General features: G+C 41.1%; 4 protein-coding genes and 2 pseudogenes across 4 annotated transcripts; 5 read left to right on the forward strand and 1 right to left on the reverse strand.

Moving 5' to 3' along the window:
- Window positions 1-169: 169 nt before the first annotated feature.
- On the forward strand, window positions 170-2,324 carry LOC112192697 (annotated as a pseudogene).
- A 3,630-nt stretch (window positions 2,325-5,954) lies between these two features.
- Window positions 5,955-7,674, forward strand: LOC112192693 (lysine-specific demethylase JMJ25). Its single transcript, XM_024332545.2, has one exon. It carries the CDS (start codon window positions 5,955-5,957, stop codon window positions 6,786-6,788), a length of 834 nt encoding a protein of 277 aa, XP_024188313.1. The 3' UTR covers window positions 6,789-7,674.
- Window positions 7,675-11,324: 3,650 nt separating this feature from the next.
- Window positions 11,325-13,441, forward strand: LOC112194072 (annotated as a pseudogene).
- A 373-nt stretch (window positions 13,442-13,814) lies between these two features.
- On the reverse strand, window positions 13,815-15,502 carry LOC112192702 (protein TIC 56, chloroplastic-like). The gene is made up of 4 exons (XM_040516939.1): window positions 14,817-15,502; window positions 14,391-14,459; window positions 14,160-14,319; window positions 13,815-13,850 (listed from the first exon to the last, which is right to left on the reverse strand). The coding sequence occupies exons 1-4, from the start codon at window positions 15,500-15,502 to the stop codon at window positions 13,815-13,817; spliced, it is 951 nt and encodes a 316-aa protein (XP_040372873.1).
- Window positions 15,503-16,344: 842 nt separating this feature from the next.
- LOC112194074 (importin subunit alpha-1a-like) lies at window positions 16,345-17,115 on the forward strand (the record flags this gene model as incomplete). Its single annotated transcript, XM_024334334.1, has 1 exon — window positions 16,345-17,115. A coding segment is annotated over exon 1 (771 nt), but the record flags the coding sequence as incomplete, so codon positions are not given.
- Window positions 17,116-17,157: 42 nt separating this feature from the next.
- LOC112194076 (synaptotagmin-5-like) lies at window positions 17,158-18,957 on the forward strand. Its single transcript, XM_024334335.2, has 2 exons — window positions 17,158-18,793; window positions 18,911-18,957. Exons 1-2 carry the CDS (start codon window positions 17,185-17,187, stop codon window positions 18,955-18,957), a joined length of 1,656 nt encoding a protein of 551 aa, XP_024190103.1. The 5' UTR covers window positions 17,158-17,184.
- Window positions 18,958-25,925: the final 6,968 nt, after the last annotated feature.

Here is a 25,925-nt window from a genome sequence, read left to right on the forward strand (position 1 = left end):
GCAAGAAGATGATACGGGCACATAGGGATAGAGATAAAGGCCACCCCACAACCAAAGCGATGGTCTAATTACCCAGTACCCGCCACCATAAAAGTATACAGTTACAACCATTCAGTACAGTTTAAATCACACTGTCTCAACTCTCAAGCCCTGTGATATAATCTTCCAAATGGGTTTTACCAAACCCTTCCTCTTCCTCTTCTTCTTGTTCTTGGTCTCAAACCCATCTCAATCTTATGCTGCTGAGAATGTGAGTGTGACTCTCTACTACGAGACTCTGTGTCCTTATTGTGCCGATTTCATAGTGAACCATTTGGCCAAGATCTTCCAGAATGGGCTCATCCCCATCGTCAATCTCAGAATGGTCCCTTGGGGCAATGCTTGGCTCAATTCCGATGGCTCCTTCGCCTGCCAGGTCAGCTTTCTCAACCCCCGAATTGCTCCCCTTCTTTTATTTTCAGCTACTCACTCATCTTGTTCCAGCTACTAGCTCCCTCATTGTCTGTGTAGTGCTCTACGACGTTGTTCTTAGTGATGTCAGTGTGTCACGAGAAGTTTTTGTGTCCGCCGCCTTATCTTTCCATTTTTTAAAATTACATGCCCATGTGTTAATCTTATTTTAAAATTTTACTTCTGTACTTCTAGAATTTACATTTACATTGGCATATTATAAATGTCCAAAATAGAATCACCGAACTGTCCAGCTAGTTTAATCAAACAACATAATCACACACCAGCAGAAACATGGTAGTTTGGACAATTATGTGTAACCATATTAAACCTCAAGCCTCAAGGTCATAATGAGAAAGCACGAAACGTGGGGTAGTGTTCATGCAAATTTGTTTTGTAAAAGTTATGTGAAAACTCTGTCAAATCATAAGAGCAAGTCCACCGGTTTGTTTTTGACCGGTCAGGAGCTTGATCTTGCTGAGGTGGTAACCTTGAACTTGCAAATCTGGTTTCCAGCGGTTTGTTTGTGACCGGCCAAAAACTTGGCTTTCTTGACCGAAGCCAAGAATATAGTCATGGCCATGACTAAATCCATGACCCAGGCAAGAAATCGCCAGCTCGGCCCAGCAAGGAAACGTGGGCGACGTCAGCAAATGAGAGGAGAAGGAGAAGCGCCAGCAACGGAATTGAAGGACAGCTGCTTGACGCGTGTCGCCGCAACTCCCACACGCGTTGCTTCAGTCGCTTGTCCCGTAGCGACATGGAAGGGGCCGGAGTAGGAGCATGTGGAAGAGACCCGTTGGAGGGCTTTGAATTCTGATCCCAACGATCATGAAATCTCAGCCCTTGGTTTCAATTAATTTCCGGATCCAACGGTAAACAAGTATGAACAGTAAAAATGAAACAGTAAAAATCAATGAACAGTGAAACCTAACAGTGTTGACCGGTCAAGAAAAAAAGGGTGGAAACCCATGTCCAGTTGCAGTGAACAGGACTGGTTGAATTCTTGACTTTTTGACATTGACATTTCTTGACTACGGGTGAACTTATTTTAAGAGGTGTTTGAACTTTAATACACCAATCAGTTTTGTAGCTCAATGATTATTCTTTTGACCCTTTTTGTGCTTTACAGCATGGAACAGATGAATCATGAATGCTTGCTCAACACAATTGAGGCCTGCACCATCACCATCTATCCTAATGTGGTAAAGCTAATCATACAGACTTTAAACACCGTCTTCAAAACATGTATGGATGACCCTTGAACTTCGGTTTGGTTACTAATTATGATGGATTAATTCTAATGCAGAATCGGCATTTTACATTCTTCCATTGCGTTGAGAGGCTCACATTGCAGAACAAGCACAGTAAATGGGGATTTTGAAATGTCGAAGTTGGGGACTGTACCTATCGATTGCTACAACAGTGGATATGGCAATCAGGTCAGTTTACGTCCAATCCTATTTTGTTGTTGCTGTTTTTGAACTGCTTCATCATTTGAGAGTTGACAAAATTAATCTTCATGGATTGGCAATTTGGCATTGATACATAGATTGAAGCAAAATATGCAGAGGAAACTGGTCAGCTTAATCCACCACATAGATTTGTGCCATGGCTGGTTGTCAATAATAAACCACTTGCAGAGGTTAGTCAAATCACATTTGGGAATGCATAATTCCTCATTTTTGTCCCCCTCATGACCAGTTTTCTCTATGTAGGACTACGGAAATTTTATGGCCTAAATATGTAAGGCATACAAAGGAAAATCTCCAAAAGCTTGCAGATCAATTCGCTACAAGACTGAATCAATTGAAAATGAAAAATCGATTCCTCAAGTTTGCCTGGTAGAACAAGGAAGAAACTCTACATATTAAACCCGAGGAGCAGACTATTTGGCAAAAAGTTTACATTGACACTCCATATGATAATTGAACCTAATGTTGATTGATATGACATTGTTGAAGCTGACCTATAATGTATTATGGTCTGATATTGTGTTATGTTTTATGTGTTTTTTCAATCGATGTTTGTTACTGCTTAATCATTCTTGTCAAAATCTGAGGGCTTTTCACTGCCACCATCATGTATTTATTATTGAGATAATGAAGTTATGGCAAACTGCGAAACTGCAAAAAATCTGCTATAGCGAGTAGTAGCAGGTAGGTGTGCCCTTGATCTATAAATCTATAACCCTGCTGATGCTGATGCTGATGCTGATGCTGATGCTGATGCTGATGCTAGCTCTAATAGGCCTTTAAGATATGCACACATTTTATTGCAGAATCTTGTCCAAAGATATGATTATGACCTGGCCATCATTAATATCAGAGTACCAAACCCAACAAAAGAAATTAAAAGAGAATAGGGAAACTACTTACTACTACATATGTACAACACTTCTGAAACAGATCTGAACTACAAAAATGGCATCTGCTCTATTCTTCACTTATCTGACCTGTTCAATGTTCCTGCTCACTGTTCCTTGTTATGTTGCTAATCAGAAAGTTACTCTCTCTCTCTTTACTATGACTCTTTGAGCACATCTTGTGCAACATTCATCGTCAAGAATCTTGCTAAGATTTTCGATGATGATCTCATCACCATTCTCAATCTCAGACTGGTTCCTTGGGGTGATGCATACGCCAACAAATCGAACAACAGCACCGCTTTCTGTCAGGTTTATATTAATCACTTTTTTTACCAACTTCATTGGTTCAAATTTTCTGCAACATTATTTATGAAATCATTAGTGATGCATATGTTCTTCCTTCTGTGCAAATTTCACAGCATAGGCCAGATGGGTGTAAGTTGAATTCTCTGGAAGCATGCGCTATCGATGTTATGCATGATGTGGTGAGATAAAATGAGTTCCAAATAAAGGTTACCAATTTATTGAGTTAGAAATGGTTTTGAAATTTGAGTTTGTGATGCAGAATAAGCACTTTTCTTTGATTTACTGCATAGAATTTCTAGCCATAGAGGGAAGGCACAAGGAGTGGGAAACTTGCTTCAGTTCATTGGGACTGCCTAAGAAACCCACTTTGAATTGCTACAACAGTTCAAATGCAACAAAGGTTTCATATTTAATCCTATCTACAAGAATTCATGATGATTAAGTTGTCCATTATGTTTGACATTGTTGGATTAGTGCAGCTTGAACAAAACTATGGCAATGAAACCATGCACCTCAATCCACCTCTAAAGTTTGTACCATGGCTGGTTCTGAACAATCAACCTATTGGAAATGTTGGTCCTCACTCTCTTGTTGGAGAGGAAAGATCACACATTGGAAAAGTGATAAATAAAATATAACTTATAAGTGGGTGGATCTCACCCAATTGTACCGAGGCCTTTTGTGATTAAAACCCAACACCTATCGGGTGGTTAAGTTGGGACAGTATCGGTACAATGGTGGGCCACAGGCCACGCTTGTCGCTGTTTAACATGGTATCAAAGCGGGTCCTTCTCCAATTGCGTCTCCACGTAGGCACGTATCATGAGCCCAAATTGGGGTTCCCTGTATTGCCATTGAAATTACCAAGTGTCCAATGAATGTGGGCCTTGGATTGTATTGACCAAGTCTCTGATATGAGGCTTGTGTCCCAATTTCCAATATGGGAATTGGATGAATGAATTTCACGTGCAGACCTAGAGCTAGGTTGCACGTGAGGGGGCGTGTTGGAGAGGAAAGATCCCACATTGGAAAAGTGACAAATAAAATATAACTTATAAGTGGGTGGATCTCACCCAATTGTACCGAGGCCTTTTGTGATTAAAACCCAACACCTATCGGGTGGTTAAGTTGGGACAGTAGCGGTACAATGGTGGGCCACAGGCCACGCTTGTCGCTGTTTAACATCTCTTTCTCTCAGATCCCTCTTTTCTCCATCTCCCGTTTTTTCTCACACATGTTCGATCTCTCTCTTTGAATCAAAATTAACTTTTGTCTTAATGAAATGCAGGACTATGAAATTTTGCTGGCCATGTGTGCAAGGCTTACAAAGGTAACATTGTGCCCATGGCATGTCAATCTGTGCATTTGAAGCAGAAGACAGAATAGACACACTCCACACAAGCAATCAAATCAACCAGAATCAAGCCTCAATCCAGGATCATTAATCCAACCAAAGTCGATATCTTTACCAGCAAATCAGATTGCATAACTCCACTAGTTGTGGATCATGAAAAAAAAAATCTAGCATTCTATTGCTTGATCATAGTTCTGACTTTCTAGTTTATCTGTAAATGGTTCTCTCTATATTATTGATTAAGATGTAAATGAGTTTATAATAATGAAAAGTTCGTAACGATTATGAAGTGTTATATAAGAAAAGAATCTTTTGATTGTGGAAATAGTTAATGTGTAATTTATTCCTAGGAGTTGAATCAACCACAATGAACGAGATCTTAACTCAATGGTTAAAAAACTAGTATGTTTTAGAGGATTTTGGTTCGATCATATGTTTTTTACTTTTGATAATATGGTTTTGATGTCTCATTACAAGGAAGATTTGCTAACTATCATTTGGTCTAGCAATGTCACTAACTAAATGTTGATAGAGCTTTCAAATCTGAATCTCACATGAGTCACAACCCTAAAGAAAACAAAATACTAAAAAAAAAAAAAATGAATACATATTCATCATTTTGATTTTTACCATATAAGATTGCAACTTCCTCTTTTGTATGTTGAAAAACACGAAAAAGTGGCTACGGAATATGATCACACCTGATCTCATTTCTCACTCTTTGAACCGAAACTAAGCATTATCTATCTACGCTCTACGGAGTTGGTAATCCACCATTTTGTTGTGCACCTGAAAAAAAAGACGGTGATGAATATAGTTTTCAATATCCAACCCTCTTCTGTTACCTTGTACAGCAAGCCAATCCGTCGGAGCACTAGCAACTCTTCTCGAACTGGAGCTACAGTTCTAGCTAGGTCCACATTAGGAACTAGCAAGTATCATCAAAATTGTGTAAATTGAGAAAAAAGATTCCTTATTCCTAGTTCGAGTACTTAATCCTCTTCCCAGAAAAATAAGGATTCCCACTCATTCCAGTACTTGCTTAGGAAAAAAAAAACAAAAAGAAAAACACATGTAAGCCAGTGGAGCTAGTCTTGTATAAACTGATCAGTGAGGCTTCTTCATCATCGTCTTCCCCAACAAAATCCCAAACCTTGGTCACAATTCCATCAAATCACCTTCACAATTTCATGGCGCCACTTTTGAATTTCAAATTTCTTCCTCATAATTTCTGCCTTATCTGAAACCCCTTCTGTGATCTCGGTTTCCCAAACACCCCTCTAAACAGAGATCCACAGACCATGTTCTCTCCATCAACGAGTGACGGTCAGGCTTTGATTCTTGCGATGGTGGCGATCGACAGAGACGGGTTGTTCTCTCGGGTTTATTACAGAGAGCGGCGGCGGTGTGGTGGAGAAGGGCGGCGAGGGTATTTGGGGAATTGAAGACGAAGAGTCGACTCTGACTCTGGCCGTGATGTTGAAGCGGCTGCGTTGGAAAAAGAAGTTGGGGAAGAGTGTTCTGGAGGGTTTAGAGCGTAAAGATTTGATCTTTGGTGATCGAATTGAAGGGCAAAAGGGGAACAGCGAAGAGGGTGAGGAGAAGAATCAAGGAAATGGGGTTTCTGATGTGGGTTTTGGCAAAGAGGGAGTGAGTGATGGAATTGAAGAGGGTTTGGTGAAGAAGAAGAAATGTGGTAAAAAGGGTACGGAATCTGAGAGGTTTGGAGAAAATGGTGATGTGGGTTTTGGTAAAGAGGGAGTGAGAGATGAAAATGAAGAGGGTTTAGTGAAGACTGAGCAAGTTAATGGGGATGTGGAGAAGAATGGAAGATGGAGCAGAGCAGATGTGTCGACAATGTGTCATCAATGTCAGAAAAATGATCATGGGAGAGTTGTTCGTTGCAGAGGGTGTTCAGAAAGGGGAGAGAGGAAGCGGTATTGTATTCCTTGCATAAAGAAATGGTATCCCAATTCATCAGAGGAGGATTTTGCCGAGGCTTGTCCTGTTTGCCTTGGGAATTGTAATTGCAAAGCGTGCTTGCGTTTGGGTGTGCCTCTGAGATGCTTCAAGAATCGAGACTTGGAGATTGGGGAAGACGAGAGGCTAGAGCATTGCAAGTATTTGGTGAATCGGTTGCTTCCTTATTTGAAGAGGATTAATGATGAACAGGTGAGTGAGATGAAATTTGAGGCTGAGAAAGAAGGGTTGGTGGAGTTTGAGGAGATGGAAATTGAAAAGTCTAATTGCCGTGTTGGTGAGAGGATGTACTGCAACAACTGCAAGACTTCGATTTTCGACTTTCACTGAAGCTGTCCTGGATGCCAATATGATCTGTGTCTTAAGTGTTTCCGGGAGATTAGGGGTGGAGACTTGAAGGGAGGTGGGGAGGAAATGGTTGAGAAATATGGAAATCGGGGATTTGAGTGTTTTGATGGTGAGGGAAAGATTATTCAGAGGAATGGTGTGGGAACTAGGAGGCTGAGGTCTTCTTCTGCAAAGTCAAAGTTTGAATGGAAAGCAGATAAAGATGGAAGCATTCGTTGCCCCCCAGAGCACAAGGAAGGTTGCGGTAAGTATCATTTAGAACTTAGATATTTATTTCCTGGAAATAAAGTCATGGAATTGGTAGAGAAAGCTGAAAATATAGATGAGAGCTATAAAATTTTACATGCTAGTAGTGAAACTCGTGAAGAAAGTTGTTCATGTATAAACCTGGTGGATGATGTGAAGTGTAGAAAAGCAGCTTGTAGAGGTGATTCGAAGGACAACTATTTGTTCTGTCCAAGGGCTGAAAGCATTCAACCCGAGGATTTTGAGCATTTTCAGAGGCATTGGATGAGGTATGAGCCTGTTATTGTGAGTCAGAAAGAAGGAGAAGGTTGGGAATTTTCTGATATATTTCTTCTCCAAGAATGGAGTATATATATACATAAGATACATAAAGCATAAAGTCCTATTACAAAAAAATATTCCTAATAGTGGATTAGCCCCTAACTTGTCCGGCTAGCCACCAACTTGTCCGCCACCATTGTCGGCCATCATTGTTGGCCTCCAGCACTACTCACATCAACACTCCCCCTCAAGTTGGTGCATACAGATCACGGATGCCCAACTTGTCAAGTGAGTCATAAAAAGCTTTAGTTGAGAGAGCCTTTGTAAGAATATCTGCCAACTGTTCTTCAGTAGGAACGAAGGGAAACAAAATGATCTGTCCATCCAGCTTTTCTTTAATGAAGTGTCGATCTACCTCCACATGTTTCGTGCGATCGTGCTGAACAGGATTGTGAGCAATTTCAATTGCAGCTTTGTTATCACAATAAAGTGGCATAGCCTTTTTCTGTCCGAACCCCAAATCATTCAATAAATTTCTCAACCACAACATCTCACAAAGTCCTCGGGCCATTCCTCTATACTCTGCTTCAGCACTAGAGCGAGCCACCACCTTTTGTTTCTTGCTCTTCCAAGTAACCAAGTTGCCACCCACAAATGTGAAGTAGCCTGAAGTAGACCTGCGATCTGTAATACTACCTGCCCAGTCTGCATCTGTGTATCCGGAAACATCCAAATGACTGTATTTTGAAAAGATTAATCCCTTCCCTGGAGCAGACTTTAAATACTGCAAGATACGAAATACAGCATCCATATGGGCTTCACTGGGATTATGCATAAACTGACTCACCACACTAACTGCATAAGCTAAATCTGGTCTCGTGTGGGATAAATAAATCAACCGTCCAACTAACCTCTGGTATCTCCCTTTATTTGTGGGTACTTGATCTAAATACTCTGCTAACTGATGGTTCTGCTCGATAGGAGTAGCAACTGGTTTACAATCAAGCATACCTGTTTCTGCCAGCAAGTCTAGGACATACTTTCTCTGACTCAACACAATACAATCCTTGCCACGAGCAACTTCAATTCCCAAGAAATATTTCAAATTACCCAAATCTTTCATCTCAAATTCAGATGACAACTGACCTTGTAACCTTTGAATTTCTTCAATGTCATCACCTGTCACAACCATGTCATCAACATAAATAATCAAGGCAGTCACTTTACCACACCGATGTTTAAGGAACAAGGTATGATCTGAATTGCTCTGTCGGTACCCAATTTTCTTCATGAACTTGGTGAACCGGCCAAACCAAGCTCTGGGAGACTGCTTCAAGCCATAAAGCGACTTCTTCAATTTGCACACCACCTGCTCTCCAGTGGAAGTACCATATCCAGGAGGCAAATCCATATAAACCTCTTCATGCAGATCACCATGCAAGAATGCATTCTTAACATCAAACTGTTGCAAAGGCCAATCAAGATTAGCAGCTAATGAGAGAAGTACCCGAATTGTGTTAATTTTGGCCACTGGTGCAAATGTCTCATCATAATCCACTCCATACTTCTGAGTATAACCTTTAGCCACTAATCTTGCCTTGTACCGATCCACTGAACCATCCGAATTATGTTTCACTGTATACACCCACCGACAACCAACTGTCTTCTTCCCTGGTGGTAATGACACCAACTCCCACGTACAATTCTTCTCAAGTGCATCCATCTCGACTGTCATTGCTTTCATCCACTTCTCATCCTTCATGGCATCCTGCACTTTACTAGGAAGAGACACAGAAGATAATTGATTCACAAATGCTGCATACGGTTTAGATAACCTATGGGTCGACACATATTTAGCAACAGGGTATTTAGCCTTAGCACTTAGAGTAGGTTCATAGTGTTTCGGAGGCTGACCACGGGTTGAACGACTGGGCAAGATTTTGGTAGGAACACTACCTGACACAGAAGAACTATTAGACAAGGAAAGATTAGGACATACTTCGGGTGATGATTGAGCAGGTGAGACCGCTGAAGGAGAGGGAGAGACGGAAGAATTGTTTAAAACACCATCAGAAGACTGCAGAACATTATCGGAAACAGGGTCTCCATCAGAAGACTGCAGAACATTATCGGAAACAGGGTCTGAAACTATCTCTCCGGCCGATTGGTCAGACTGATCCGGTTGACCAGTCGGTAACACAATGCCCAAAGCTTCTTCTCCAACCAGATCCATATTTTCCCTATTTTCTGTTTCTAACTCGGATGATGGGTCAGTAGAGCTTCTACCCTCCTTTTCCAGCTCCGTTCCTAAACACTCTAACCTTGAGAACTCAGATTCCAAACTCTCATCTTGCCCATTGAACAAATCTTCATAATAATAAGACCTCTCCCCCTGACGAGGAGTCACAGGAGGCAAGAAATAACAGGCATCTTCACTGAAAGAAACATCCATGGTGACATAAAACTTTTGGGATTGTGGATGATAACATTTGTAACCTTTCTGATGAGAGCCATACCCAACAAACACACACTTAAGGGCTCTAGCATCTAATTTTGACCTTTGATTCTTATACAGGTGAACATAGGCAACACAACCAAAGACACGAGCAGGAAGGGTATTAGATGATGGGATAGAAACGTAGTTAGACAAGACCTCAAGTGGGACACGACCTTGAAGAGGGGCAGAGGGAAGGCGGTTGATAAGATGAGAAGCACACAAAACGGCCTCTCCCCAAAGGTATTTAGGCATGTTAGCACTAAGTAACAGAGACCGAGCCATATCCAGAAGGTGACGATTTTTCCGTTCAGACACCCCATTTTGCTCAGGTGTCTGTGGACAGGAAGTTTGATGGATTATGCCGTGGTGTTGGAAATATTCATGAAAAGAATGATTAACAAACTCACCCCCATTATCAGAACGAAAAACCTTAACATGAGCATCATATTGAGTACGAACAAGACTATGAAATGCTCTAAAGGCAGAGAAAACAGAATCTTTGGATTTAAGTAAAACAATCCAGGATAATCGGGTAAAGTCATCGATGAATAACACAAAATATCGCATTCCAGAAAGGGTAGAATGTTTAGAAGGACCCCACACGTCTGAATGAATTAACTCAAAAGGCATAGTACTAGAATGAAAGCTCGAAGGATAGCTAGATCTATGACTTTTAGCCAAAGCACAAGTTTCACAATGCAAACTAGAATCACTTATTCCCAAAAATAACGAAGGCATGGACTTCTTCATAACTCTAAATGATGGATGACCCAAACGTCTGTGCCACAACCATACCTCACTCAGCCGATCAGAACTCAATGTCAATGCCAAAGGCTGTTCTGGTGCTTGTGTTTGTCCTGCGTACATGCAATCCAAGTGAAACAGTCTCCCTCTCAGGTCTCCCTTACCAATGATCACCCGATTGCACAGATTTTGAAAAACAACATACATTGGATAAAAAGTTACTGAGCACTTATTCTGCGAGTTTAATTGAGATACAGATAAAAGATGATGAGACAACGAGGGCACATAAAGGACATCATGTAAAACAATGGATGGTGTAACCTGAATAGACCCAATACCTAAGACTGGAAAAGACGCACCATTTGCATTAGAGACACGAGATATAGAAGGAGATGACATAGACACAAAGAAAGATTTGTCGTAGGTCATATGATCAGACGCACCAGAATCAATTATCCATGTATCACTACCAGTAAAGTCAGAAACATGTAAAGCAAAACCAATTTTACCTCGAGTTTCCTTAGTCAAGGAAACATTACCCTCAGAGAGATCTTGTCCTCCAACACAGTGGAAAGCAAGTTCTGTCATCTGGTGGACTGCTGTTTGGCCTTTCTGACTTCTACTCCCTCCAGTATTGTTCCCTCCTCTCCAACCAGAATTACTGAAACCAACCTGAGAGTCACTAACGGTCAAATCCACCATCTCACTTCCTTTTAAAACACCCCGTCAAACAAACTATAAATACAAAAGGATTTTTTTTTTTAAAATAAATGGTGTGGTGGCAGACAAAGATAAAGGATATGGGAAGTGGGTTGGTGAGTGGTATACGGCAAAAGGATGGCTTTTCCACTATCTCCCACCTTTTTTTTTTTTTTCTCTTTTTCTTTGTCTCTTACTCTCACTATCTCACGCTTGGACAAGTTGGAATGCCACTTTCTTTTTTTTGTCTCCCACCCTCACTACCTCCCATTCTCCCAAGTCTCCACCTTTAACAAACCCGTCTTCACCAACTCTTTTTTTTTTTTTTTTTTTTTTTTTTGTGTTGTTGCAGTAGAAAGGGATCGTGAGGTTGCTGCTGCAAGTGATGTGATGAACGGAGCTGTTGCTGCTGCAAGTGATGTGATGTCAGATCGTGGGATTGCTGCTGCTGCTGTTGGTTTTGGACGGCGCTGCTGCTGTTGGAACGGCACGGAGCTGTTGCTGCTGCAAGTGATGTGATGTCAGATCGTGGGATTACTTCTACTGCTGGTTTTGGACGGCGCTGCTGCTGCTGGAACGGCACGGAGCTGTTGCGGACTTGTGGGAAAGATACGGAGCTGCTGCTGCGGGTTTTGGAATGGGCCGAACTGCTGCAGATTTTGGACGAAGCTTCTACTGCGGGAACGGCGCGCGGTGATGGTAGTGTGCTCGAGAAAAGAACCCGAAACGAACGGTAACAAAAGAACCCGAAACAAAAGAAAGCACGGTGGAACAGACAGAGTCCAAATTGGATCTCTGCTCTGATACCAAGTCAGAAAGAAGGAGAAGGTTGGGAATTTTCTGATATATTTCTTCTCCAAGAATGGAGTATATATATACATAAGATACATAAAGCATAAAGTCCTATTACAAAAAATATTCCTAATAGTGGATTAGCCCCTAACTTGTCCGGCTAGCCACCAACTTGTCCGCCACCATTGTCGGCCATCATTGTTGGCCTCCAGCACTACTCACATCAACATTGTGAACAATGCGCTTGAAAATAGTTCAGGGTTGAGTTGGGAACCCTTAGTCATGTGGAGGGCTTTTCGTCAAGTTAATAATACTAAGCATGAGAAGGATGTGGAAGTTCAGGCCATTGATTGCTTGGATTGGTGTTTCATCGATGTCAATATGCACAAATTTTTTACTGGATATTCTGAAGGCATGTTTGATACAAAAGACTGCCCTCGGATCCTAAAACTTAAAGACTGGCCGCCCTCCACTGATTTTGATAAACGTCTTCCTCGCCATGGCAAGGAGTTTGTGTGTTGCTTGCCTCTCAAGGAATACACTCATCCAACAGGTAGTATTCTAAACCTTGATTGCCACTTGCCCAAAAGAGCTGTCAAACCTGACTTGGGGCCAAAGACATACATTGCATATGGGGGTTGCTCAGGAATTTGGACGCAGAGATTGTGACAAAGCTTCACTGTGATATGTCTGATGCAGTTAACATTCTGACCCATGCTACTGAAGTGACCCTTGAACCTAAACATCTTGCTGCTATAGAAGAGTTGAAGAGAAAGCACAGGGAGCAAGACCCAAAAGGAGATTTTCGGAAATTTTGGTCAAAGGAGACTCACTTGCAAGGAAGAAGAAGATGATGCAGGTGGAGGAGGTGCTCTATGGGACATTTTCCGGGTACAGGATGTTCCGAAGCTGGAGCAATACATAAAGAAGCATTGTAGGGAATTCAGGCACTTCCAGTGTAGGCCATTGAAACTGGTATTGTTCATCCGATACATGATCAGACTATTTATCTGACTGTGGAGCACAAAAGAAAGCATTGGTATTACATTGGATAAGATGGTTTTCCATTTGTTTTCAGATAAGTCGGTCAGCGTTCTTGTAATACACAAAAACAGGAAGACATTGCACAAAACAGAGTTCATGTATAAGCCCAAAATTACTTCGATTGAAACTCATCATTAATAAGAGATTCAAACGGGACCTCTTAAGTGTGTTCAACACTAGGGTTTCGCGGAACCATGATAACGTAATGTCTCATAGAGCTGAAGTGTGAATGTAATGAACTTGCCATTACAATAATTTACTTTCAACTTTTGAGATTAACCATGTATAGCATTTCCATATCACCATAACAAACAGATAATTGTACTCTTCAGAATCTCATTACTATTGTGAATACCGGGTTGACAAAAGGATCAACTATTTGAAATACTTGAAGGGAGGCTGTTACAGAACTTACAGTTTCAATCGCTCCTAGTGAAAGGGGAAAAATTATCCATTTATATCTGCCTAACCATCCTTCCATGCATTCACAAGCCACTTTATAATCTCAAATGAGAATTTGGGATGTTACCATTCAGTACATGGAAATATGAACAAGAATCATTTTCAGGACCAGTTCGAATTCCACCAAAGGCTTTTTCCAGCTCGGCTTGCTTCTCTGCAGCTCTTCTAGCCTTCCGCCTCTGATCTGTTACAGTAGAATCAGCTTGGACCTTCTCCATTACTTTATCGAAACCAGGAATTGCTCCCTCTAATTTGTGGTAGACTCAGGTGCATAGGTTGAAATAGATCCTATACAGTCTCTGAGCACACAAAAAACACAAGAATTAATAGAAGCACATGCACATCCCTAAAGAGGGGAATATGCAAAATGACCAGAAAATGCATTTATAAGAAACTCAATATCCTAGAATGATTTCAAAAAGCATCATCGTAGATATCCTTTTTATTCCCTTGGGTTATGAGAAATTAAGGGAACCTTGGATAAACAAACCAGTTTATTAAGTGTTTGCTTTCACAATGATGGTGCATGACATTTGGTTTAACATTCTTTTGTTGAAATTAATAAAACTCAAAAAGAAAGTAAAATTGATGCAAAAGCAAGTTTGTACCTGAACATCCATATTCCAATCTCGAATGTATGGAGGGCCAGTCCTGTATGTACCAAGAGGTTTGCGATACCACTCTCCCTCGTAAGTTATCTGATCCATTGCTTTTCCACACAAAACCTCCCATGGCCTTACACCAGGGAAAATTCTAGTGAGCTCGATCCTGCTCTCACAAGAAGATGGCGTATAAGGTTTTACATCTCATAGAACATTATAGACGCAACTACCGCATACCCAAGATCTTTAGGAATGTAATTGTTTGGCATGTGATGGTGTTCCAAAATTGCTGTTAGCTCAGAGCCACTACATAGATCACCATCATAAACATAACCACAACATAGATCAAAAGAACATCATGCAATGCTTCCTATCCAACACCCATAACCCAAAACCAGCAATACGACTAAAAATACTTAATTAGAACAAAATGAAGGTTGCAATTTTAACACTAGAATCCCATTTCATAACATTAGGGTTTAGGGTTTGGAACACGATCACATGCCAAACAATTACATTAGCACAAATTCACTGCACTTCTAACATTAGCAAAATCAAACCAACAAACATATTCCTCATTTTTTTTTTTTGAAAGGGACACATTCCTCATTTAACACAAAGCTCTATTGCGAAAACTTACAATCATAGTATCTCTTCTCCAACCTCTTGTACCCAATGGCCTGAGCCACATCAATGGGCCGGCCTGGCGGGTACTGCCTCTGCTGGAACCCCCAAAGCCCGAAAAAGAATTGCCTTGCAAAATCCCAGAACTTATCATCAGACTCCTTCTTCGTCTTAATCGCCTTCCTCGGCATGGGCCTCCCGTCCGGCCCAATAACATTCGGCACAGCCTGCCACAGCTTCTTGTCCTCACTCCTGTACGGCCTGTCGTTCTCCTTCAGCTCCATTTCATTGATCTTATCGGCAATCTGCTCGGCCCGAGTCAAGAAATTGATTACCGGGCTGGCCCGAAACTCCTCCCAGAACTTCTCGTTCTCTCTAATCTCCTCCTCAGTCGGGTTTTCTTTCTTCTCCAGAATCGGGTCGGAGTCAAGAATCTTGTCCACTTCTGGAGTGTGTCTATAATCAGGTAGGCTCTCGCATTCCCAGAAGAACTGCTCCAGCATTTGGGTGTAGTGCCCGGGCTTCTCCGGCTCGGGTTCAGATTTCGGGTCGGGTTTTTTGGGGGATTTGAAGGGGTTTGAGAGGCTGAGGGAGGCGAATTGGGGCGTGGTGGTTGGGGTTTTGGGGAAGAATGAGTCGGCGAGGGAGAGGAGGTTGATGGGTGGGAGTGGGTTTGGGGGTTTTCGGAACCGGCCCTCAAAAGGGTTGAAGTTGATGGAAGCCATTGGGGGAAAGTCGAGAGCTTTGAAGCTCTGGTTGTTGGTAAGGTTGGAAATGGAGACAGGGTTTTGACTGATACTGAGAGTGAGAGACTAGAAGCACCTGGGGAGGATCAGTTTCATTTGGGCCTTTGATTGGGCCTGGGTTACTCACTCACAATTCTTCCCACCTCCATACTTGCAACCGATTCATCCTATTGCTCCGCAGCCACTCATCACAACTACTCAAAGCCCATCAATCCCTACTTACCACTCACCTCATCCTACCCAAAATATCTAGACTCATCCTTCAATTCCAAACTTTCAGTCACCCGCAGCCCCCATTTTTGTGCCCCAAACCCACAACAATGAAGATACAACAAACCCATCTTCTCCACTGCCAATTTCTAGTGTTTCCGTGCAAAAGGAGGTCCTCCGCTCCGAGGCCGCTTTGTCCTCCCTCATCGACAAGCTCGAGATGCTTTGCCAGCCTCCCTCCGTCATCGGCACCAAGGAGGTCGACCTTGCCTCACTGGGTCGGAATCCTGATGAGGAATGCAGACGCGACGACGCCGTCGTCCCCAAAGGCACCTCTAACGGCATCAACCTCGCCAGCACTCCCGAGCTTTACCCCAAATTCGTCAGCCTCAACACTGTTCCGTCTAATCTGAACCTCCTCAGCCATGACAGCACCGACATAGCAATCGATGCCATTTCATCTGAACCTCCTCAGCCATGACAGCACCGACATAGCAATCGATGCCATTTCAGCTCAGCGGAACAACAACCTTCCATCCTTTTGTTGGGTACGTGATGCTAGCACTAGAGTCTGTAATCAGTTCAATTTTCTGAATGATGATTGTAGTGGTATGGGTTTTGTGTTTGGTGCTAATGGTATTGATGAGAAATTGGAGAAGAAGCTAGAGCACTTACCGTCCATGGTTGCTGGTTGGAGTGAAGAGGGTACTCTGCAGCTCGAGGCAACTACTCAGTTTAGGAAGTTGCTATCAATTGAGCGCAGCCCTCCAATTGAGGAAGTTATTCAATCTGGTGTTGTTCCTCGCTTTGTGGAGTTTCTAATGAAGGAGAACTTTCATCAACTTCAGTTCGAGGCAGCTTGGGCTCTCACAAACATTGCGTCTGGGACTTCTGAGAACACAAAGGTGGTTATTGAACATGGTGCTGTTCCTATCTTTGTCAAATTACTGAGTTCTCCAAGTGATGATGTTCGTGAACACGCTGTTTGGGCGTTGGGAAATGTTGCTGGTAATTCTCCAAAATGTCGGGATCTGGTACTTGGCAGTGGAGCTCTGATTCCATTGTTATCGCAGTTGAATGAGCATGCAAAGCTCTCTATGTTGAGAAATGCTACTTGGACATTGTCAAACTTTTGCAGGGGCAAGCCACAGCCTCCTTTTGATGAGGTTAAGCCAGCACTTCCAGCTCTAGCTCGTGTGATTCACTCAAATGATGAAGAAGTCTTGACTGATGCGTGTTGGGTTCTTTCATACCTTTCTGATGGTACTAATGACAAAATTCAAGCCGTTATTGAGTCTGGAGTATGCCCCAGGCTTGTTGAACTTCTGCTTCATCCATCTCCATCCATTACAGATTTTATAATCACAATGCTGGACCAGGTGAAAAACATGACCGGTTTGGTTGAATCCTATGGTAAGAATGCCAAACTAAGGGAACTAATAAACCTTATCATGGTGGCTGGTTACAATGATGGGAAGAAGTCAAAAAATAGAGAAGAGATTGCTGAGATTGAAAAGATGCATGCTCTCATTAAGGAGTACAACTTGAATGGTCAATTTCGATGGATATCTTCCCAAACTAACCGAGCACGTCATGGTGAGCTATATCGTTACATTGCAGATACTGGAGGTGACAGTGTCACTTTGGAGTTGGAAATGCAGTGGGATGGAAATCCAAGTATAATACTTGCCATTAATACTTTACTTGGTGTATCACTACCTGTGCAGGTGAAAGACATTGGATTCACTGGGGTATTCAGGCTTATATTTAAGCCTCTGGTTGACCAGTTCCCATGCTTTGGAGCTGTTAGCTTTTCCTGCTTTATACCTGGACTCCAAGATCAACTTGAGGGGACTATACGCGATGCCATTGAAGATTCGATTACATGGCCTGTTCGAAAAGTTATTACCATTTTGCCTGGGGATTACAGTGATCTGGAGTTAAAGACAGTTGGCATACTAGAGGTGAAGCTTGTGCAGGCAAAGGAGTTGACAAATAAGGACGTTGTTGGAAAATCAGACCCGTACGCCTTGTTGTATGTTCGACCTTTAAAAGACAGAATGAGGAAAAGCAGAACTATTAACAATGATTTGAGTCCAATCTGGAATGAACACTTTGAATTTGTTGTTGAAGATGAATCCACTCAACATTTAGTGGTTAAAATTTTTGACGATGAGGCATCCGAGCTCATTGGGTGTGCTCAGGTACAATTAAGCGAACTTCAGCCGGGTAAAGTGAAGGATGTATGGTTGACACTGGTTAAAAGTTTGGAAGTCCAAAGAGATAATAAAAAACGTGGGCAGGTGCATTTGGAGCTGCTATATGTTCCATATGGCATGGACAATGGCTTTGTCAACCCGTTTACTCCCAACTTCCCAATGACCGCTTTGGAAAAAGTACTTAAAAGTGGGGCAAATGGAATAGATGCTACTGAAAATGAAAAGGAAGCCTCACAGAAGAAAAAGGAGGTTATAATTAGAGGTGTCCTTTCAATAACTGTAATATCTACCGAAGACTTGCCACCTGTTGATCTGATGGGGAAAGCTGATCCTTATGTGAGCTTGAATCCTGTTTGGAATCAAACTTTTGACTTTGTTGTTGAGGATGGATTGCATGACATGCTCATTCTTGAAGTCTATGACCATGATACTTTCGGGAAGGATTATATGGGAAGATGCATCTTGGCTCCAGATCAGTTTGTGAAAGCACTTTGTTCAACTGCAAATAGTAAAGCTATGATGGAGTTGTATGTGGGGTTGTATACAAATATTGGATTCCATGATTTTGCAATAAATTCTCAGAGTCTAACACTTGGATTTGAGTTGCTGTTTGCAAAGATGAAGTTAATAAAAGTACTGTGCAAGAACATGCTTTGCAAGATTTTGACCCAAGTGGATCCTAAGGACATCATTGCTTTGGGAGCTACCAGTCAAGGCCACATGCTACACGACAGCGTCATTGATTTTTCCTCTCAGTTTAATCAAGCTAATTCATGCACAACTTTGAGTAATTATGGTCATGGGACATGCTTGTGGATGGAAGCATTAGTTCTTATAGCCTGTGAAAGAAAGCTGATTACACGCATTTTTATGCATGTAATTGTATCCAAAACACTAGAAATATGCTAATACTTGAGCCAATTATAATGTAGTTAATCCAATTTTATTTGTTGTGTAGCAAATAAACGGAATTGCGGAAATCGAGAGAAAAATGATGAAATTTAGAGCAAAATAGAATTTCAGACGAAAAGACAAAATAGTTGATCAACTCGTTGACCAAGGTCAACGGCATCAAGAGTGAAGCCCATGTGTTGGTGAAAAAGAAGAAATAGAAAAGAAAAAAAAATGAAGAATGGAATCTGCACGTGGTGATCCATTAATTAAGCAATTGACCCATTGACCTTTGCTGACCATTTCAGATAATTTTCTTTCTTTCATCCTTAAGCCAATCACGTGATGGCAAGTGGCCTTTATCTCTTCTATTCCTCACAGCCCAGCCACACAATTATAGCTCTCGACCACTTTTTCTTTATATATAACACTGAGAACCCTATTCCCAGGTATCACGACTCTCTTCCTCTTAATAGGAACCAGAACGGCCGCACCCATCCCATTTTCTCTCTAACGCTAAACCAACCACCCCATATTCATCTCTTCTTCTTCCCACCAAAACTCACCACCACCAATCCATTTTCTATAATTTCTTCACTACTCCACCACTAACTATCATCAATTTCACAAGATTCAAAGGGAAGCCCAAGCATCAAAATCTTCATCAAATCAAATTTGGGTAAAAGTGGGGAGCCATAATTCAAGGCTAGCCATAATTGCTTTATAGCAATTTGTGGTTTGTTCTTGTTACTCATACTTTTCTTCACTTTGTTCCTCTTTAAATTATGTATATTGATGTTTGTTTAATGATGGGTAGTGAGTAGATTTGTTGTTGGGGGCTAGGGTTGTGTGCCCTAGTCCAAATCTTGTGTAAAAGATACTTATTTTAATGTAATGATGCAATTTTCATATGATGGATGCTTATATCTATTTTTGTTGGGTTAAAATGCATGTTTAGGAGCCTAGTCAACTCTAGAGTGTGTATTTTGAGCATGTCTAGGATGGAGTTAGAGGCTTGACCATCTCTAATTCCTAAGCTAGAAACCTTCAATTTCGTATTCGAGGGGTTATAAGCATGGTAATTTACACCCGTTGCGTGAATGCTCGGGCGGGTCGCTTAGTAGTCTAATTCCTCGACCCTTAGGCCTCTTGATGTGAATTAGAGACCCTTGAACCGGCTCTAATTCATGCCAAGTGAGTTCCTACGACCCTTGAACCTGAGTAGGAATACCATGAAAGGGAATTTCGGTCCTTGAGTGTGACGTCCCGAACCCGAATTCACCGGTTTACTAGTCATTTGGACGGTAAACAACTTTTACTTTCACTTTTACTATTGTTTGAATGCTTTTAGGGGCCCTAAAAGTTGACTTTTTGTTCGGTTCAAAATTTGAGAAAATTTCCTTCGTGAAAGTTGTAGAGGACGTTAAACCGAGCGCGTGCATATGTGGTACGTAAAAATCGGAGTTTGTATGAGAAAGTTATAAGCGAAATACTAAAGTTACTGTTCATGTAGTAAGTTTCTATAAATAGCAAAGTTACTGTGGTAAGTTTCCATTTTTGGAAACCTACCGGCCTTTTCTCTCTCCTCTCCCCCGACCTTTTTCTTCCTCTTCGGCCTGATTCTTCCTCCTCCGGCCACCCCACGATGGAATCTGCACATCAGCTGGCTCGCCTCCTCACCCTGGTCACGTCTGTGGTGGTGTTTTGCAGCAATTTGGCCGGAAGAGCTCGATTTGGAGCTGTGAAGGTTACTGTAGCAGAACGAGATTTTCATCGATTTCCGGCGATTCCGGCCGTCTCCGGCCACCAAACCGGCGTCGAAGGTTCAGTTTTTGTCAATGATCATTTCCCCTAAGGTCTTTCATTTCAATTTACAGTGTGGAGGTCGAATTAACGATTTGCAATTTCTAGGGTTCTTGGTTTTTCTGGAAAAATTTCACCGGCCAAATTGGAGCCCTTCAAGGTAAAATTGGAACTTGTGGTAGTTGTGAAAAATGTTGGGTCTGTTGAGTAGGTGGTGCTGCCAAAATTGGGTGGCCATCGGAGGTGGTGGCCGCCGGCGCGTGAGGCCCACGCGCTGCCACTGTTGGTGGCGCGTGGAGGCGTGTAGGGCAGTGTTTTAATTTCAGTTTTTAGCCCATTAAATTGTTGAAATGTTGTAGAGCTTGTATGTGAAGTTTGGTGATTTTTGGAGGAATTTGGAATTGTTTGTGATTTTCTGAAGTTTTGAGTTTTGTGATTGCATTGTGGGAAATCCGGCCGTCAGATTTCCCTCGTTTTCGTTGTGGAATTTGTAAATCGAGGAATTGGTGTTAATGGTGAAGTTTGGATTAAATTAGAGAAGAAATAGAAATGTTAATTTATGAGGATTTGATGTGGGAATCGTATTTAAATTCCGGATTGTTATTCACGAATTATAATTGTATACAGGGCGACGTGCCGAGCTACTGCTCGATGTAGGAAACCGGTAGCGTGGTCGCCTAAATAGTACTGTGAGTGGACATTTATTTTAAATTAAATGTGCATGCAGTATATTATTAATTTCCGATTGAGATTTAATTATGTTTTGAATTATTGATTTTTTATGGTTTATTAAGGGTTGATTTATCGAGATTTATTTATGAATTACGAGATTAGTATTGAAATTCCTTCCCGAGGGCTTTTAGTAGATTTTTGAGATAGTTATTCATGAGTTATTGAGTTGAGAAATGATTTTCGGGAAGTGACTGATTCAGAAAATATTATGAGAATTATTGATTTCGAATATCGGTTTTTATGAGGATTCACGAGTACAAATGTTTCATCGAATTTTTGAGCATGATTGAATTATCAAGATTTATTGAGCTTTGAGCTCCGTACTTATCAGCCTTGAAGTTAGATTGAGTTTTCTTTCCGAAAGCATTTATTGATTTACAGAGTATTTGATTTTATACTTTCGAGGATTTATTGAGATTTTGAGGTTATTTTCAGTTTCTTGAGGAGGCTATTCAGTTTATTAAGGAGACCAGTTTTGGTGCATGCGTATCTTACCTAGTTGGCAGTCCCTTCTAGGTAATAGTCTGGTTGGCAGTCCCTTCCAGACTACAGCCCGGTTGGCAGTCCCATCCGATGCGTCACCTGGTTGGCAGTCCCTTCCAGATGACATGAGGTAGTTAGTCGGCAGTCCCGTCTACTACCTGTGGCTAGTTGGCAGTCCCTTTTATCCACCGCCTCCTATTCCGGTTGGCAGTCCCTTCCGATGCGACATTTGGATGGCAGTCCCTCCTAGATGGCATGAGATGACTAGACAGCAGTCCTTTCTAGTCATCAAACGAGCCTCATGAAAAGGATGTTTTTATAAGGATTGAGGATGAGATTTTAAGAGATTTCAAGATGTTCTTGTTACGTGATTGAGATTTCAGTAAAGAGGATGATTAAGAGTGTTTTCAAGATTGTTACTGCATGCGAGATTTTAGAGAATAACTTGGGAAAGCATTAAGTTTTACTTATACATTTTAAAGTACTTATTTTTCGTCCACTCACTCTAACGGATTTTAAATGTTTTCCCCTGGGCCCTTCGGTTTTAAATGCCCAGTTTGCAGGTCAGTTTAGCTTGAGGTCGAGCGTACTTGGGGTTGAGGCATAGCTGTCATAGCTTCCGCATTATAAAAGTACTGGTCGTTTATCTTGTATTCTACCTTCTTGTACGCCTAAGAAATAGATTGCTCTGATAACTCTTGAGATTAATATTCTTAAGTATCATAATTGTTTGTGATATAGGGAGCAGGGTGGCTCCAAGAGAATAAGGATGGATGATTTAGAAGTGTAAATTCTTTTCTACAGGTTTTGGGTTGTCCATTTTTAGGGGAAGTTTTGTCAAATTTTTGGTAGAATTTCTTCTAAGGTGGGCCCCGCAGGGCCTCTTCTGATTTCAGGGTGAAATCCGGGGCGGGTCCTATCATTGAGCCTTGAACCGCCTTGGATAGGACTACTGCCAAAGTAGGAAATTTGCATCTACATTAGATTAGATTCCGATACATGAGATTTGGGTGAAGGAACCTCCCTAGCACCCGACATTCTCATTATATTGTTCACACTTTTCTAGTTTAATTTCCTTGCATTTTTATTAATTGCTTTGCATTTTATTACTTTTTGTTAAGTTCAAATCAACTCTCAAACATTAAATCAATCGACTCATTTGTGTATACCCATCTTGAGGCTACAAGTTAGTGGCTTTGAATAGGCTTGGTGTGAGCTAAGCCGAGCATTGCCAAGGCTTGGTGCCTTAATTGTTTATAGTTTTTATTTTACTTTTATTTTTTTTTCTTGTGTGCTTTTAGTATCCTACCGCCAATTATCTTGGTAAGGTCCAACACCTAATCCCCGAGGTACGATAAACTAAGGTCCAAATACTTCCTTTACTTGATACGATTCGTACGCTTGCGAGAGTATATGCATCAAGTCAAAAGCTCAGTGCTAAAAATCCTGGGAGCTTTATGGAGATGCTATTTGATAAGATAATGGGACTTTTCTTGAGAATACTTGTTTGTAGAAGTGCTACTGTACATGAGGAATCCATGCTTGCCATTGGGGCCCTTGCACATGCAACTGGCCCAGAATTTGCAAAATACATGCCAGAGCTTTACAAGTATCTGAAAATGGTTCTTAAAATCTTTGAGAAGTACCAAATCGGTGCTGTCACAGTTGGCATTGTGAGGAATATTGTTAGGGCATTGGAAGATAAGATTTTACCTTATTGTGATGGAATAATGATCCAACTGCTCAAGGCTTACTCACCAAGCTCAAGTAAGTATTCATCCTCACTAGGAAGCTTCTCAACTTCCACCATTGAGTTGCTTAGCAAAATTGTATTTGAAGAATGTGAATGGGTAACTGTTAAGTCTGTCAAGAATTGCTATGATGATAAGCTTGGAGAAGGGGCTCAGTTTATTAGAGGTAACAAAGAGATTAAGTCTGCCATATTGGAGTCTCTTAAGAGCTGTTCTCAATATCAAATGATTGCGGCAGTTGTGAATGTGGATACAGTAAAGCTATCTGATCACTTGGAGGACAAAGCTTATGTGCTCTGTGCCACACAGATAACCAACCTTGAAGAGAAAGTTGACTTGTTCCTTTACTTTCTTCATTGGGGTATCACGTTGATCATCTTCTACTTTAAGTGTCGGGATAAAATGTTCTTGTTGTTGGCAATATCTGTAGTTCTAGATCCTCACAGGCCAAAGATAACTTCTGGTGACTTGGATGATGAAGCAAGGATAAGTTTTCAAAGACATTTCAGGCTTGAGGTCAAGCCTGTTCTTTGAGCGGGTGGAAATGTTATGATTCTATCCTTTTACATGGGCCATCATTGTTATTTGGGCCTATTTGGGCTTTCCTCACATAAGTCCACTACTTCTAAAGAGTTTCTCTGCTTAAATAGCTAACAGGAATTGTAACGGAGGCATGGAACTATTGAATCAGTTTTATTAGCTTAGTTTTTCCCTCTTGCTTTCCTTCTTTCTCTTTTGCAACCATGTCGATCCATGGCTACAATCCCGGGGATCGTAACAGGCTGTAGCCTGCCTTACAATCCATCTCAAAACTGTTCACTATCTCTTTGTTCTTGCTTTCCAGCTTGTCCTCTTACGTGCCAGCCTTGAGGTTTGTTAATTATGCTAGTTTCAGAATATTACAAAATGACCCAAAAGTCAATAATATGAGTCAACATGGACTCCTTCAACATAGCTCAGCTTGTATAGCATGGTTTTGTGAGTGTGACTATTCAGCATCTTTGATTTTTCTTTTATAGGGCTTAATTTCTTGACATCCGTCGCTTTCAGTCAATACTCTTTAATCACTAAAATTTCCTAGCCTTCGGTCTTCTCTTAACTTGTGCACATTAGTCGAGGCTTTTTTCCACGATATTAAACCTGTCATATCTATGCAGAATCTCGAAATTCCCTAGCGTTTCTATAGGTCATACTGAATGCACAAATTCCCTGATTAATCCTAAAGCAATTTCACAGTTATATGTCTTAACTAAAGGGTTCAATATTACTTTATCAAATTACTACTACTATTTGACTATGATAAATTGAGGCAATTTTCATGCTTTTTCTAACATAATTGGCTCTTACGTACACATGCAACTTAATTCGTTGGGGAGTATGCAAAATAAAGAAGTTAATTGCATATGATTTTTTTTTCCTTTGCCAGTACACAGTACACATGAGAGATCCTCAGCATGAGGTTTGTTAGCAGCAGCTAATCATACTAATCATAGAGATAGAAATAGAATCCCGGTGGAGGCTTTTTAGGTGTTGCGATTGGAGATGAGTATGAGGTTGATTTTTTGGTGTTGAACTTGAAGTTTAAATATATTGTTATATGCCTGGTGTCATTAGCATAAGCTACATTTTGATTTATTTATTTTTTGTGTGCCGTATTTACCACAAATATCTTGGAGACTATTTTGAGCTTCCATATCAACATCTACATCAACTGAATTAAAGTAGGAAAGCAACTTTCAATAAAACAGCCTTTACAGATAGAGAAGACTTCACAGTCAAGCAACCACAAATCTCATGGAACCCTATTTCCACGGTACCATTTCCATTACCAAAATACCATCACCTCTCTTAGCGTATAAGGGGGGGTATTCACAAATCACCTCATCTTTTTTAAACGGATGACATAACTTAAATTACAGATCATTAAAAACCAATTGATATATGAATGTTCGACTGACCCCATAATTTATCTCATCTTATTCCTTAAACATGCATCTAGCTTGCCAAAAAATAGTTACGAAAAAGATGCAATTTCGACATTTGAAATATATGTAGCCTCCAACTTAGTTCCATGGACTATGTAAATATTAGAATTTTCAACACCTTCCAACCCAGAAATTCAAAATCAACATCTAAACCCAGAGCCCACAGTGTGACTGCGACTCTCATGGTCAGTATCATATACATTTAATTTTTTATTTTATTTTTTTTTGGTTACAAATCTCGTGGAGTTTTCCAATTCCACCATATAAAAGCCACTAACCATTAAGAGTTCTTCACCTAACCCAGACGTCTCTAAAAAGCTAATCCAGA

This window comes from Rosa chinensis, chromosome 3 (assembly GCF_002994745.2).
Source record: "Rosa chinensis cultivar Old Blush chromosome 3, RchiOBHm-V2, whole genome shotgun sequence".
Classification (NCBI taxonomy): Eukaryota; Viridiplantae; Streptophyta; class Magnoliopsida; order Rosales; family Rosaceae; genus Rosa; species Rosa chinensis.